We start from the raw sequence: 16,448 nt of genomic DNA on the forward strand, positions 1-16,448 counted from the left end.
ATGAACTATCTTCAGACAAAACCTATGCCATTTCTAATTTTTGTATCCTTGGCTTCTAGCATGATTCCTGACAGAATCTAACTCAAAATAATTGTAAAATGAATCTGTAACCCATACCAGAGCTGGCAGAGACTTTTGGGACCACCTAATTAAAAAAATGTCACTGAGGTCAATAAATGTCAACTTTCTTTAGCAAAGGATCTTCTGTACATTTGTTCGCTAGCAGTGAAGAACTCTAACTTGAAACCCCAACACACAAAAAAATGTAAAACTGACTACTCACACAATTTAAATCATTTGTGCAATACTTAATTATCAGTAAAATACAATCTGAAATCAACTCATCAAGAACTACCACCTGATTTTTGGATGAAGAAAATCACATCCAGTTATTCAAGTTACTAGTCCAGCACTGCATTGGTACTCAGATCAGACTAGTATTTATATATTCAGTAACATTTTATAAACTATTCCCAAATTATTTTATATACATTAATTCAGAATTCTGAAAAAAATGTCATTTTTCCATGGATCTGTATAGTTCAGTGAGTGAATATTTCCCAAATGACCCATGTGTGATGTCATAAAACCATGCTGAGTAAAAGATAAATTCAAAGTACTAGATAAACCAATGAAATTTCATGTAACAGAGTATAAAAATTTATTGATATAGTTTCAGATTCCACACTGTGATGAACCTAAAGAAAACAGCACTTTTTGGCCAAGCATGGTGATTCACGCCTGTAATCTCAGCACTTTGGGAGGCCGAGACAGGAGAATCGCTTGAGCCCAGGAGATCAAGAGCATCCTGGGCAACATGGCAAAACCTTGCCTCTACAAAAAAACTACAAAAATTAGCCAGGTTTGGTGAGGCACAACTGCAGTCTCAGCTCCTCAGAAAGTGAGACTGGATGATCACCTGAGCCCAGGGAGTTGAGGCTGCAGTGAGCCAAGATCGCGCTACTGCGCTACTGCGCTCCAGCCTGGGTGACAGAGTGAGTGTCTTCACAAATTAAAAAAAAAAAAAAAAAAAAAAAAACCCTTGTCAAGTTTTGGTGTAGTATTAAAGGAGAATAGCCACAATTATCTAAAAAAGCTACTGAAAATACTTCAATACTTCTTCCAACTACAATTATGTATAAGGCCAGATTTTCTTCATCAGAAAAACATATAACAATAGACTGAATATATAAGCTGAGAATGTAGCTGTTTTCTATTCAGCAAGACAGAGATTTGCACAAATGTAAAACAGTGCCACTCCTTGTATTTTTTTCTTTGACTTGTAAAATTGTTATTTTTCCTTAAAAAGTGTTATTTGTGTTTGTATGTAATGGGTTTATTATTTTTAAATGAATTCTTTTTTTTAACGTCTCAGTTTTGTATGGCAAATGCATGCACATACAAAAGCTCTCTATGGTTCTCAATTTTGAAGAATGCAAAGTGGTCTGAGACCAAAATGTTTGAGCACCCTTGCCACGTAAATTGTATCTGAGAGAGTAGAGGAACTACTTTTATCAGTTGAACTGAGCTACATCAAAATCATTTTAAAACCTCATTGCTGAGCAGTTTTAACTCAAAATCTGCAAGAGTAAAAACAGCTACCATAATTTTTGGCATTATATAATCATAAATCAAAACTGCACTGAATGAATTCTTTTCTATGTTCATGTCATATACACATAATCATCTTCTCTTTTAAGATGTTCTTGGCCAGGCGTGTGGTGGCTCATGCCTGTAATCCCAGCACTTTGGGAGGCTGAGGCAGGCAGATCACAAGGTCAGGAGATCGAGACCATCCTGACTAACACAGTGAAACCCTGTCTCTACTAAAAATAGAAAAATTTGCCGGGCGTGGTGGCAGGCACCTGTAGTCCCAGTTACTCGGGAAGCCAAGGCAGGAGAATGGCGTGAACCCGGGAGGCAGAGCTTGCAGTGAGCCAAGATCGCACCACTGCACTCCAACCTTGGGGACCGAGCAAGACTTTGTCTCAAAAAAAAAAAAAAAAACAAAAAGATGTTCTCATATCTCAACCTTGTATTGGCTGTTTTAAGTCACAGAGTCCTTTAGAATCTCATTAAATGTATGGATCCCCCACCCCACCAGACACACAAAACAACTTTGCATAAAATGTCATGGAGTTCATCATGCTCTAGCAGCTTTGTGACTGACCTATTGTATACAGTGAGAAAACCCATCATCCATCAGCTGAAACAAAATACATCTGCTTGCTACAGAGTGGGGACAGGGAGTGGACATCCGTTTTGGAGGCAGTGACATTTCAGCTGATATATAACTGATAAAAAGTAAGCCTCACAGAACTCTGGCCTAAGTACATTTCACATGGAAGAAATAGCAAGTGTCAAAGTCCTGGGGCGGGAGTGAATTTGGTGTATTTCCTGAACTAAAAGGAGAAGTGCTGGAACAGTGTGAGCCAGAGGTAAATGATGTCCAAGAGGCAGACTGGGTCTAGGTCCCATACAGGGTTTTGCAGACCAGAGAGGAGAGTTTGGATTTTTTTCTAACTGCAATAGGAAGCCACTAAAGAGTTTAAGCAGGGTAATGATACGGATATTATTGAGATTTTTCAAAGATCACTGTCAAGAACATAGAAAATGAGGAAGGAGTGATGATGCCAAAAAGGGAAGACCAGTTATGAACCTATCACAATAGTATGAGCAGAGGTAATACAATGATGGCTTGGAACAAACTATAAACTGTAGCAAATTCAGAAAAACAGGTGGAAAAATTCAAGATTCAGGACACAATTTGAGGCAGAACTGATAGAACTTAGTGACATGGGATAAACAACCTAGCAGTAACTGGTACCATTTATTGTGATGAAGATTACCCAGGCAGGAAAAGGCTGAAGAGGAGGATGATCAAGAGATCAGCTCTGAACATAGCAACTTTAAAATGCCTTTTCTTTCATCATCCAAACAGATGTATCTGGTAGGCAACAGGTACCATCTCCTACTCCATCCTCCTGCTGGATATCCCTCATATAACAGATCTGTTTTTCCAGAAACAAAATTGCGACCCAAAACATAGCTGCCTCCCAGACGACCTTAGCCCATGAAGTAATACACAAGGTTATTTTCATATATGTTCAAATTTCCGGATGCAGTTTATTCATGCAAGACAGTAACATACTCATAACTGGAAATAATTAAAAGATTAATTCAAAGGAAACTATATTTTCCTTGTCTCATAGGCAATTAAACTAAGACACTTAATCTGTCAACTGATTTCTCCTGAACAAGAAATAAGAGATAAAAATCTAATCTTCTCACCTATAAGCCAGGGCCGTCACATGGATATAATTTCACAATAACTGTTATGCGTTGAATCGTGTCCCCCCAAAAGGTGTTTGAGTCTTCACCCCTCAGTAACTGTGAATGTGACCTAATTTGGAAACAGGGGATCTAGATGATCAAGTTAAGATGAGATCATTAGGGTGAGCCTTTATCCAATATAATTGGTATTCTTATAAAAAGGGGAAATTTGACACAGAGAGAAGCATGCACTCAAGGAAGAATGCCAGGTGTACACGAAAGCAAAGACCGGAGTGATGCATCTCCAAGTCAAGGAACAGCAAAGATTGCTAGGGGAAAGGCATGGAGCAGATTCTCACTCGCAGCCCACAGAAGGAACCAACCCTGTCATCATCTTGATCTTGGACTCCTAGCCTACAGAACCAGAGAGACAATACGTTTCTGTTCTTCTAAGCCACCCAGTTTTTGGTTCTTTGCTATGGCAGACTTAGGAAACTAATATAATAACCATAAGAACTATACTTTCATAATTTTGAGTCTAGATTCAAAACTTAACTAGAAAATTTTAAAACACCTATTTGAATCATATAAACAGTATTATTTTCTTTCCTCAAATTTGGCAAAGCTGTCTACTAAGGTTTGTAACTTTGGACAAGTCATCCTCTTCGAGCTTTGGTTTTCTTATTTGTAAGTTAAGACACAGTTTTAAAGACCAAACTAAGATAACATACAGTAGGTTACTCTGCAGACTTTGAAAGTTACACAAATATCAAGTACCAGTATTATCAACAAAATTACATGACTGTTATCTAGTAAAAAATACAGTTGTACTATATACATCAAGCCATAATTACTTACCTACAGAAGATGTGCTCACATCCTCCTAAGCACACAGGCTCTCTCAGAATGTTAGTGCTGTTTGAAGAAATTAAAACAATCAAGACTTGAGTCATTGTTAAATAAACATTTCATACCCAATACTTCATCCAAGGCCCAACACTACCATATTTCTCACTTTCTCAAAGCAGAAGGTATTAAGGATGAATATTTGAAAGGCTGTTACTCCTTGGTTAAATATTATACCATAACATACCTGCTGATTTTAAATAGTAACTACCAAAGGAAGTTGGAGAAAGGAACAATTTTGTTCAAGTGTCCCTAAACCTCTTGAGGCAAAACCAACTACTGGCTGCTTCTTTTCAACTACTAAGGTGTATCTTCCCCTGAAGTGTAGATCATATACCTCAAAATGTCACCCACACATAGAATGACCATATAATGTATTGTCCAAATGAGAAAACTGAGAGTGAAGAGGAGTGATCATTGAATAGGATACTGGGACAATAAGAATAAACCAGGACTGTCCCAGACAAACCAGGACATCTGGTCATTTTGACTGTAAGAAACCACGGTTTCCCATTTAAAAAAACATGTGCTTCTTACTATGGTAAAGCAGCCACTCATTTTTCAGCTATATTGTGAAAAATGCAGCCATTCTTTCAGTTCACAGAAAGTTAATTGTTCTTTAAGCAAATGTAAACAGAAATCATCAGATTGGCATTCTGTCTGCAGACAGAATGAAGTTCCCTGCAGTCAGCAAAGAGGCACAGAAACAAAATATTCCTACTACTGTCCATCAAAATACCTGCTACATTTGTTAATCCTAAGAAGGTAATGATACTAACAAATACACACCAAGACATTTTACTCAGTGGATGTAATGTACCCAGAGAAGTAAAGCCTTTTAAATGATGAGCACTTTTTGTGCTTGGTTTATTATACTAACTCTAAAACCTTTAGGTATTTACACCCTTATTATCAAATTACCTCTGTACACATAGCACATATCAAGAAAAACAATTCTCCACATTTCTTGCAAGATTGAAAGTATCACACTGTACATCTTAATAGATATGAACATTCAAGTGAAACTGAGCTTTTCAGAAAGATTGCTAAAAACAGAGTACACACCCACAATGTTATTCTCAAGATACTGAAAATGGTGCTCACTGACATTACAAAACCTATTACTTTTTAAAAACTCACCATGCCTGATTTTTGTATCACAGTATGTACAAAGTACTGATAAAAATATGACTTGTGACTCTGCCAATTAACATGATCTCTTTTAACACTCATGCTGCGCCTATAATTTTTGTTATTTGACCTACCAAACCTAACCTCCTTTTCTCCATCAAGTGTACTGAATTCTATTTCGTGGCAAGCTCCTCCTATCACAATATCCTTCCTTTCTTTTATTACATCGCCCTGGCCAAACCTCCACCTTCAGGTTGCTCTCTACTTTGAAAAAATTCCATTCAGTTTCTGAGCACCTTGGATTCCGATTCCGTATCCAGCCCAGGCCAGAGTTAACTATTTCCAAGCTGCCTTCCCCACTACCTAATTGTGCTGACCTCTTAGACACTCATGGATGCCAATCTATAATGCTAGATAGGCCCCAGAGCCTACTTCTTCCTTGCCTACTCAGGCTGTGAATAACCACTATAAAAAGAAAGAAAGAAAAGAAAGAAAGAAGGAAAGAAAGAAAGAAAGAAAGACAGAAAGACAGACGGAAGGAAGGAAGGAAGGAGAGAAAGAGAAAGAAAGATGTATAAACTTCTCTCTATAAATTCATTTGGTAGCAACTGGGTACTGCGGCTCATGCCTGTAATCCCAACACTTTGGGAGGCCGAAGCGAGAGGATCACTTGAGGCCAGGAACTCGACCGGCCTGGGCAATGTGGTGAAACCCTGTCTCTACTAAAAATACAAAAATTAGCCAGATGTGGTGGCGCATGCTTGTAATCCCAGCAACTTGGGAGGCTGAGGCATAAGAATCACTTGAACCTGGAAGTTGGAGGATGCACTGAGCCAAGACTGAGCCACTGCACTCCAGCCTGAGTGACACAGCGAGACCCTGTCTCAAAAATAAATAAATAAACATTTAAAAATATAAAAATTAGCCAGGCATGGTAGTGCACGCCTGTAATCCTAGCAACTTGGGAGGCTGAGGCACAAGAATCACTTGAACCCAGTAGGCACAGGTTGAGGTGAGCCGAGATTACACCCCTGCACTCCAGCCTGGGTGACAGAGCCAGACTCTGTCTCAAAACAATAACATAACATAACATAACATAACATAACATAACATAACATAACATAACATAACGTAACATAACATTCGGCAGCCTCTTCCTTTTTCTATCTCTACCAAAGTCATGTGTTAGATATTCCATAAGTAAACAAACAAATGAATAGATGGCTATTCAAAACAATCTCTATGCTTCCTCATCTCATTAACTTTACTGGAACTTCATGGTGTAGGTGTTTTACCACCTAAATACATTTTTATCTTTTCACCAGTCATCATACCCCTTCCGAGAGTCTCAGAGGAAATTTCAATCTCTAGTCACTCTTCCTAAAATGTGCTGCTCTATCTCTAGTTCCCATATCTTTCCTGCCTCCCAAAGCACTATATATTCGTAATAGTTGCCTTTCTTCTCTCATTTGCATTTACACAGGAACAGGTAATCTCTCCTTCAATGCAGGAAAAAAACACTGTTTTGATCATACCTCCCATTCTACCTGCTGCTCCATCTCTTCCCTTTCTTGAACAGATAAAAGTTCTCAAATGAGTGCTCTATACCAGCTACTCCCATCTCCTTCTGCCTAGCTTTAACTCCCTCCACTCTGCTGAAACTGTTCTCCAAAGCATTTTTGGTCCCTTTCTCTCTGACCACTCTGGGAAATAACACTGATCTCATCTTCTTTCCCGAAACCTTTCCTTCCACCGAATTTTAATATTTTAATACACATTTATCTGCCTATTTCAGCATTTCCTTAGCTGCTTCTCCTACCTCTCCATGTAGGCATACCCCCAGGATGCAGTCCATAGCCTTCTGGCTTTCTCTGGCAATACTTGACTCAGTGCCTTGATTCTGGTTTTCAACTTTAAATTTCCTTCCTAAGATGACTGAACTCTTTAGCTATAGTTCGTAACCTTCACTCTAGCAATAAGATGTTATCATCTATTAGTAATGATTTAATATGTGGGAATAACTGATCAGTATACTCATTATTCTAGCTAGTGAGCTAGAATATATATTTGTGTTGCTGTTAACAGATAAGGAAAGATAATGGAAATGTGAATGAGAAGTATGTGCACTTGTGTGTATTGGGGAAAGGAACAAGGAAGAAAGTGTGTGAGCCAAGCTGAGAGAGAAGGCAGTGCCAAATTCAAAAGAATTTCAATGGAAAAGCTCAAAAGGTGAACTCATCTGTGCCAAACTCAGACTTTGTGAGGACGGCTAGCGCTCAGCTAAGATATACTGGAATAAAAACATTTTCAGCCAAGTGCAGGCCTGCAATCCCAGCCACTCAGGAGGCTGAGGCAGGAGGATCGCTTGAGCCCAGGAGTTCAAGGTATACCGTGTCATGATCATGCCAGTGAATAGCCACTGGACTCCACCCTGGACAACACAGCAAGAACATGTATCTTTAGAAAAAACCTTTTTTTAAAAAAATTCTTACAACTAGGAGATAACTATCAAGAATATAAATGAATCCAACTTTAACTCAGCTATTCCACTGCCAGGAATTTATTCTTCAGCAACATTAGATCCTTGCAAAAATGAAACTTTCAAACACCAAAGATATCTAGACAAGATTCTAAAAGCTTCCAGAGATTAAGAAATAATAAAATTAAATGTCATATACATATTTTTAAAAGGAAATAGGATAGCATAAAACTTCTCAAGGGTAATAAGAGATGCTACAGAACTGTGGAATGATGCCTTCAAAATAATTATTGAAAATTATTTTTACTTTGAATTATATATCCACTCAACTTTCACTGTCAAAATTAACAGGAGTAAGAAAATTCATCTTTGAGAGTAGTTAGGAAGTTAATAACGTCTAAAATGGAAAAAAAAAGAGCAAGAAATGGCAATATAAACATATTTGTAAATGTAGAGGTATATGTTTGTAAAACTAAAAAAAAGACAAAAGATGTTTCTGATGCATAGAACTCAGAGGTGATGAAGGATGAATCAAAGAATGTTTTCATTAATAGTCTGTTCTATTGACTCTGTCAACTATGTACATGTATGACTTTATTTAAAAACATTTTAAATGTAAAGGCACATGATATCAATATCACTCCAGGACTGCTTGTTGCAGCAAAAGACCACAAACAACCTAAATTTTTCCAATAAGGAAATGGTTAAATGACTCATGCAACAACTACATGGTGTTTAGTGTCCGCTTGTCTGAGGCAGTACAATGCTTATATGAACACAGAACTTATTGGAGGATACACAAGAAATTGATAATTATGAGTTACTGAAGAAGATTCACACTTATCTGTCGTTCATTTAACAAATACTGAATGGCCATATACTGTGTTATTTTAATTCTTTTCACATACTGTTTACCATTTTAAAAAATTTACTATTAAAAAGTTCTTCACAAACTGTAACACCTAAGCCATGCAACCTTTTCTGTCATTGCTCCTCAACAAAAACTCTGCTGTGGTCAGGCCAGTGTCTCTTACAACTTTAATTAGCCTGTGTCCGACTCCAACCCCATGATTTCACTCAGGTCATGCTCCCCAGCCTCGAATACAGTCCCTTCTCCCTAGCAACTACTCAAGCCAAGACATTACCCAAACACGGTTCAGGATGATATAATAAACATGACACTAAACCAGTTAGCACAGGAATTCTTGGATTTTAGTCTCTAGCCATCACTTCTGCAAAATTCATGCCACGTAACATCTGAAGAACAAAGTTGACTATGTTCCACTCTTTTCTAAAGGACTTATAATCTGGCCGATTAATCATATAAACCAAATTAATATGACTTAAAAGATGTACAAAATGCTCTAAAGTTACAAAGAAGAGAGACAGCATCTAGTTGGGGCTCTGGGATTCAATGTTGAAAACCAAATATTTGGCGGGGGTGGGGTTGTTTTTGTTTTTTTGAGACAAGATCTTGCTCTGTCGCCTAGGCTGGAGTACAGTGGCACGATCACAGCTCACTAAGCTTTGAACTCCTGAGCTGAAGAAATCCTCCCATCTCAGCCTCCCAAGTAGCTGAGACTACAGGTGCACACCACCACAACTGACTAATTTTTTGTAGAGGTGGGGTTTCATCATGTTGCCCAGGCTTGAAAACAAAATACTTTGTACAGATGATCCCTGACTTTCAATGGTTCGACTCACAAGTTTTCAGCTTTATTATCCTGCAAATATAATACACATTCAATAGAAACCACACTTTGAATTTTTATCTTTTCCCAGACTAGCAATATACAGTACAATGCTGGGCCACAGCAGGAAGTCATTCTGTTTTTCATTTTCAGTATGGTATTCAATAAATTACATGAGCTATTAAACACTCTATTATAAAATAGGCTTTGTGTTAGATGATTTAACCCAACTGGGCTAATGTTAGTGTTCTAGGCACGTTTAAGGTAGGCTGGGCTATGCTGTGATGTTTGGCAGGTTAGGTATATTAAATATATTTTTGACATACAATATTTTTAACTTACAATGGGTTGATCCAGACATAACCCAATCTCAAGTTCAGGAGCAGCTGTATTTTAACTTACTGATTTTCTATTTTTCTTTTCTTGAAATAGACTCCAGTCCTACAGACAAGAGATCTTACTTTCATTTTTTCTGAGCTCCCCAACCCACCATTACGTAACTAGCATGCTGCTAGATTAACTGCAGGATTTCAATAAGTTCTTAGAGAATGAACCAAATGGAAGTCTATATACAAAAATGCATTTGTATTAACAATTCCATTTTATCCTTACCCTATTTTCTGTTTGATATACATATATATTAGATAGAAAAAGTCCACACAAATAAGAAAAGATATTTGCATGGTAACAGGATTTCTGTACCTTGAAAATTCAGCTACTCTATTTTCCCCATCTACAGTCATACTTCTGTAACTTTACATGTAGTTGATTTAGAAAGATCAGTGCTGTCAGAGGATAACTTAGGGAAGAATTAAATAGTGAGAACATTTGTTTTTTAAAAGAAGTTCTTACTGATATAAAATTTTCTTTGAAAAGAAAAAAAGTAAAGTAAATTCATCTGAGATTATAATACCGAGGCAGATCGGTATTATAGAATCTTGTTATTCTTAATAGAATGGCTCGCCTATGTTTCCATGAGATATCAACTGCTATTTAATATGAGGCAAAACAGCTCCCACAATGCTCTTACATTTGAAAGAATCCTCAAGGTAATTTTAAAGTGTGGACCAACATATTGAACATCTAAATGTGCAGGCTCACCAAGCCAATTAAACAATTTTTCTTGTGTTTATCTTTAGAAGAATAAAGTGTTTAACAAGTAAAGTATATGGATAATGACATGGAACCTATAGGGGATTCTTAGCAATTCATGTAAATTAACTAGGTCCTTCTGGAAACCACTTGCAAAGGCCCTTCAAATGTGATCCTACCTTAACCTAAGTTCTTTCATACATTAATTAACATACACTAAGAAACCATGTGTCTGGCACTGTGGCTACAAACGTGAACCTAGCTTTACTAAATATATAATTGAAGGAGACAGACATCATTCAAAATATTCCATAAATAAATATCACAAATAAATTCTAATTTGGAAGATATGATACAAGCTGAACACCAATGACTTGTGCCTTTTCTGTATGTATGTTAAACTTCATCCAGTGGACACAAATAACTATGAAATCTGCAAACTGGAGAGAACTTTACAAATCAACGAGTTCATTTTCCTCATTTTATAGATGAGGAACCAGAGTCCAGGAAAGCTACACAAATTGCTCTCTTTAGGAAGTTAACCATGTAAACCAACTGAGTTTTCTGTTGTTAGGCTATTAATCACTGATTTGACCCTGTCTTAACTCTCTGCTTGCCTGACCCAGTCGCCCTTCATCCTACAATTCTTTATAGCTAGTTATTTGCTAATAACACCCACCATCGCAACCTGGCTCCATTTTAAAAATCTATTCATATCTCAGCTGTGTGTGGTGGCTCACGCCTGTAATCCTAGCACTGTGGGAGGCCAGGGAGGGCGGATCACAAGGTCAGGAGTTCGAGACCAGCCTAACCAACGTGGTGAAACCCCGTGTCTACTAAAAATACAAAAATTAGCCAGGTGTGGTGGCGCTCACCTGTAATCCCAGCTTCTCAGAAGGCTGAGGCAGGAGAATCACTTGAACCCGGGAGGCGGAGGTTGCAGTGAGTCGAGATCACGCCACTGCACTCCAGCCTGGGTGACAGAGGGAAACTCTGTCTCAGAAAAAAGAAAACCTATTCATATCTCAATTTAAAAGCCTACGAAGCTTCCTTCCACTGGCCCCACCCAAGTACTCTTCTCAGCACCATGTCGATCTGCACAATTTTCCCTAAACTTGTATATATTTTACAATTAAGCATACACTCAAGTAGAAAATGCATCACCTTACCACCCCTTATGCAGTGTCTCAGTGATTTCCTGTTATTCTAATGAATAACCAGTGCCACGGAGAAGTCATTCCATTTGGGGATCACTGTGCTGTGAGAATGCCTCTGAACATTCAAAACTCATGATGAAAGGCAAAAGCTGAACCTGGAGTCAGAAAACCTATCCTTTATTTTACAAATATTCATACAGCATTTAGTAATAACAGACACTGCTCAAGGTATCTTCTGAATATCAACTCATTTTTTGCAGATGAAGAAAAGGACGCATAAAAAGATAAAATAACCTAAATAACGGAGCCAGGACTTGAACCCAGGGAATATGACTCCAGATCCATGCTCTTAACATCTACATCATGCTGCCTTAAAGTATAAGAGAATACAAAATTAAGCTTGATCACCTCTTAAACATGAATTCAGAAAAAAAAAAAAAATATATATATATATATATATACACACACCTATCAAAAAGGTTAAAAGATTCTAACTTTTCATTAAAAGTTGATTAAAATGGCCCAAGTTACGATTGTCAAAGATGTCTAATCCCACTCTCACCCTAAAAAATATGCCAAGAGGTACCTATTAATTCACAAAACGGTGTTAAATGACACCTGGGGCTTCTACACTGTAGCTCCTATTATCATTTCCTGCTTCCTTTAGGAACACATTGTTATTGTGCTTTCTGCCAGCCTCTCAAATAATATGGTCTTCCTGTCTCATTTTTCCAAATCCTTAAATAGCTTCTATCTGGTTGTGAGGCTTGGTCCTAATACAAATGTCACATCTGGCCTCTTGAACACTTTCATCAGCTTCACCTTGAAGCCATATTCATGCTAAAGGTCAAGAAAGGATGCCCGGTTATGTACAAATCCACCCTCACCAGCAAGTAATGCCGGCTGCAAAACAGATCCATGTGCAACACAAGACAGATGACAGCTGCAAGCTGAATGTGAGGGTAATCGGGGTAATCACTAGCCCACTGGGTAGAACTCTGAAACTCTGTAAAAGGACATACTGACACAATTTCAAATAATATGTCGCTGCTTTGAATGGAGGGTAGCAAATGTAAGAAGCAGACCACTCTCAGTTGCTCCTTGCTGGCACTGTCAGGTGGCTACCAGGGAAAAGGCAGAGGTAGGAAGAATGTTTTTCCTCCTTGAGTAAGGTGCAGCTGGCCATGTTTTTTTTTACTAAAGATAGTGCCAAAGTTGCAGAGACATCTACAGAGGAAAGCAAAATCATTTCTAAATATTAAAGCCCATGTAAAGGCCAGGCATGGTGGCCCAAGCCTGTAATCCCAGCACTTTGGGAGGCTGAAGTAGGCAGATCACTTGAGGTCAGGAGTTTGAGACCAGCCTGGCCAATGTGGTGAAATCCCATCTCCAGTAAAAACACAAAAATTAGCTGGGCATGGTGGCATGCACCTGTAGTCCCAGCTACTCAGGAGGCTAAGGCAAGAGAATTGCTTGAACCCAGGGGACGGAGGTTGCAGTGAGCTGAAATAATGCCACTGCACTCTGGCCTGGGTGACAGAGTGAAACTTTGTCCAAAAAAAAAAATAAGGCAGCCCATGTGATATAAAATTGTACACCAAAAAGGATTTTTAAACTTAAGATGTTAAGTTTATTAAAACTTTATTGACAGTTTAGCAACTATTACCTGTGGGCCAAACCAAGCCAGCAGCCTGTTTTTGTACACCCCTTAAGGAAAGAATGGTTTTTACATTTTAAAGGGAAGTAAAAATAAATAAGAACAAAAACTATTTGTGGGCAGCAAGGCCTAAAATATTAATTATCTGACCCTTTACTGAAAAAATTTGCAGATCCCTATGAAACATGCATTCGAAGAGTTAAGATTTAATTCATCCATAGAGGTTTGGATACAAATTAAAAAAAAAAAAAATCAATGGCATTCAATAGCATTCTCCAGACAAATGGGTGAGCCATGCTACAAGTCTGGGCCTATGTTACTGATGTCTACTTACACTCCTTTGGCTCTTACTGTCCACCCACTTCAGTTAGAAACTAGAAAAATATTTGGTAGGGGATAAAAAGTGAAACTGGCTTTGTTATTTTTCAGGACAACATATATTGATATATATTATCTATTTTGACTCTCCCAAATCATGTAGCTAGCAAACATCACATTCTTTTAGATGAAGACACCCATTATTTATCATTTATTCTATCACAACCACCAAACTCAACACTTTACACACATGTAAAATTTCATTTAGTGTCTTCCATATAAGCTCCCTAAGGGCTGGAATTTATTGTCTGCTTTGTTCACTATCAAATCCCCAATACCCAGAATAGGGTCTGGCACTTTATGGGTGCTCAATAAATTTATGATTATTAAAGAACCCTCACAAGAAAAGCTAATTAGTATTACTCATATGCAGAAAATGAGGCTCAGAGAGATGAATAACTTGGCCTACTCAATAGTGTCAAAGCTAGAACTTGAACTCAGGCATTCTGACTTTACAGTCTAAGTGAAGCCCTATGCTTCCCTACAGATACGTGCCAATGGAATGTCTAACTTTCGTTGGACTATTAAAATGTGAACTATAAAGCTTCTGTTATTGCAACTAGCAGTGCCAGTTTTAAATTTCCTATTCTCAGATGACCCCTGTGCTACAGGAAAACACACAACTCAATGTCTTCATGTACTCACTCTAGCAAAAGTGTCACTCTTCTAAGAAGTGCAATGTCATTTTGTCACAGATATTAAAAGTTTTCGTAAAAGAAAATATAAGTGCAAAACTCTGACAGTTAAGTCTTTTTCATTTTTAAAGAAAATTTCGGTCAGGCACGGTGGCTCACGCCTGTAATCCCAGCACCTGGCAGGCCGAGGTGGGCGGATCACGAGGTCAGGAGATGGAGACCATCCTGGCTAACACGGTGACACCCCATCTCTACTAAAAATAAAAAAAATAGCCGGGCGTGGTGGCGGGCGCCTGTAGTCCCAGCTACTCGTGAGGGGGAGGCAGGAGGACGGCATGAATCTGGGAGGCGGAGCTTGCAGTGAGCCAAGATCCTGCCACTGCACTCCAGCCTGAGCGACAGAGCGAGACTCCGTCTCAAAAAAACAAACAAACAAAAAAAACAAAAAAAAACTTTATGCAACTAAGTGACTTAAGTTCTGCAAATTAGAAGTCAAAGGGGGGAAAAAGTCCAAAAAGAATATATGCTTTTGACAGCTACAAATAACAAAAAACCTGCCAGTGATCTTCATACAGAAATACTTACCTGTACACACAGCAAGTGCTCAATAAAAATGCTTTTCAGAAGAAATGAAAATGAGACAAAGCCTTTCTTGGGGTTTACAAACCTTCTTGGTATACTAGAAAGTGCTACACGAAAAAAAGCAAGAAGTAAATCATGAAAATGCCTCTGGACGGAATGAAAACCCTGAGAGGACTCCCATAGTGTGACAGCAGGAAGGAAAACAATAAACAGCTGGAACACCAGACACAGTCTTTTCAGCAAACTAAGGAAATGAGAAATTTCCTGCCATCTTCAATCTACACCTATGGTAGATATCCGATGCCCCATGCCATCCCACCTGAAAAAGCTAGCACGGAGAAAATGTCAAAAAGGCCAGTTTAATTTAGAGTGGCAGCTGCTTCTAATTTAGAGGGTCTCCGGGGCGGCCCGGCAGCCCAATGCGCTATAGCTCCCGGAAAGCAGCGGGGTAATCCAGGGCCAGGTAAAGCAGAAGCCTTAGCCCCACCCCAGCCCCAGATTCAAACTCTGGAGGCGGGGCCAGGATGAACTTGTTTTTAGCCACACCTCCAGACGGTGCTTCAGCCCGCTCAAGTTCAAAAACTACCGTTTCAGCTGCATTTAGGGCAAGGGGAGGCTGGAAAGTCGCCTAAAAAGAAAGTGAATGAGAGCCAGAAGTTGTTAATACCATATACCTGGGCAGGTGCTAACTGCACGCCGACCCGACTGCAGCGCGGGAATGGAAGGAGGAAACGGGAGATTTGAAAAGATTCCCCAGCCTCTAGAAACTGGGCGACCCGTGCCCTCGCGACCACCCCCTCGAGGCTCCGTCTTTACCAACGCGAGCAGCGCAGCAGCTTCTCCAGGCGGTCGAGCGCTGCGCGACTGTGGGCCCAGGCCCCGCGACCATCCGGCTCCATGGCGGGAGCGGAAGGAGGCTCGTTCCCGGAGCGGACCCTCGGCTGCCGGTTCCTCCGCTGCTGATTATCCGGCATCGCCCCGCCTTCGGGCGAAAGGCTTCTCGGGGAGCGGGAGGCAAGGAGGTCTCGGGAAACCACAGGGAAGTTGCCGGCCAGCAACTCGAACCCGGCCGAGATCTTCCCGCGTCTGGGACGGCGGGCCGCCAGAGGGGCGGGGCGCGCGGGGCGGGGCGGGGCACGGCGGCCGAAATGCTCCCAAACTAGGGACGCTCGGGACACAAGGGCGGGGCCACGAGAGCCAGCCGCTGGCCGAGTGGGCGGGGCCTAGGGTTGGGGCTGGAGGCTGAAACTTGCCAAAGTCCCGGCGCGTGGGGCTCAGGGGCGGGGCCACGAGAGCCGTGGGACCGAGGGGGCGGGGCCGGAGGACTGAAACTTGCCAAAGTCCCGGCGCGCGGGTCCTAGGGGCGGAGCGGCGAGAACACGCCGCGGGACAGAGGGGGCGGGACAAGATGGGGAAACCGAAATCCCGGCGCGCCGGGCCCAGGGGCGGGGCCTGGGGTCACGACAG

The 16,448-nt window shown here is 40.1% G+C and overlaps 1 protein-coding gene across 2 annotated transcripts in view; it reads right to left on the reverse strand.

Moving 5' to 3' along the window:
* The window catches only part of BARD1 (BRCA1 associated RING domain 1), an 87,253-nt gene extending 71,184 nt beyond the window's left edge, over positions 1-16,069 (reverse strand). Inside the window, exons 1-2 of one of the 2 annotated variants that reach the window (XM_005574200.5) lie at positions 15,798-16,069; positions 4,132-4,188 (exon numbers count right to left, since the gene is read on the reverse strand). In XM_005574200.5, coding sequence (XP_005574257.3) covers positions 4,132-4,188; positions 15,798-15,955 — 215 coding nt within the window. In that variant the 5' untranslated portion in view covers positions 15,956-16,069. Of the gene's footprint in view, positions 1-4,131; positions 4,189-15,655 lie in introns of both variants that reach the window. The other variant, XM_005574201.5, reaches the window with a different exon arrangement.
* Positions 16,070-16,448: the final 379 nt, after the last annotated feature.

This window comes from Macaca fascicularis, chromosome 12, assembly GCF_037993035.2.
Source record: "Macaca fascicularis isolate 582-1 chromosome 12, T2T-MFA8v1.1".
NCBI classification, from domain to species: domain Eukaryota; kingdom Metazoa; phylum Chordata; class Mammalia; order Primates; family Cercopithecidae; genus Macaca; species Macaca fascicularis.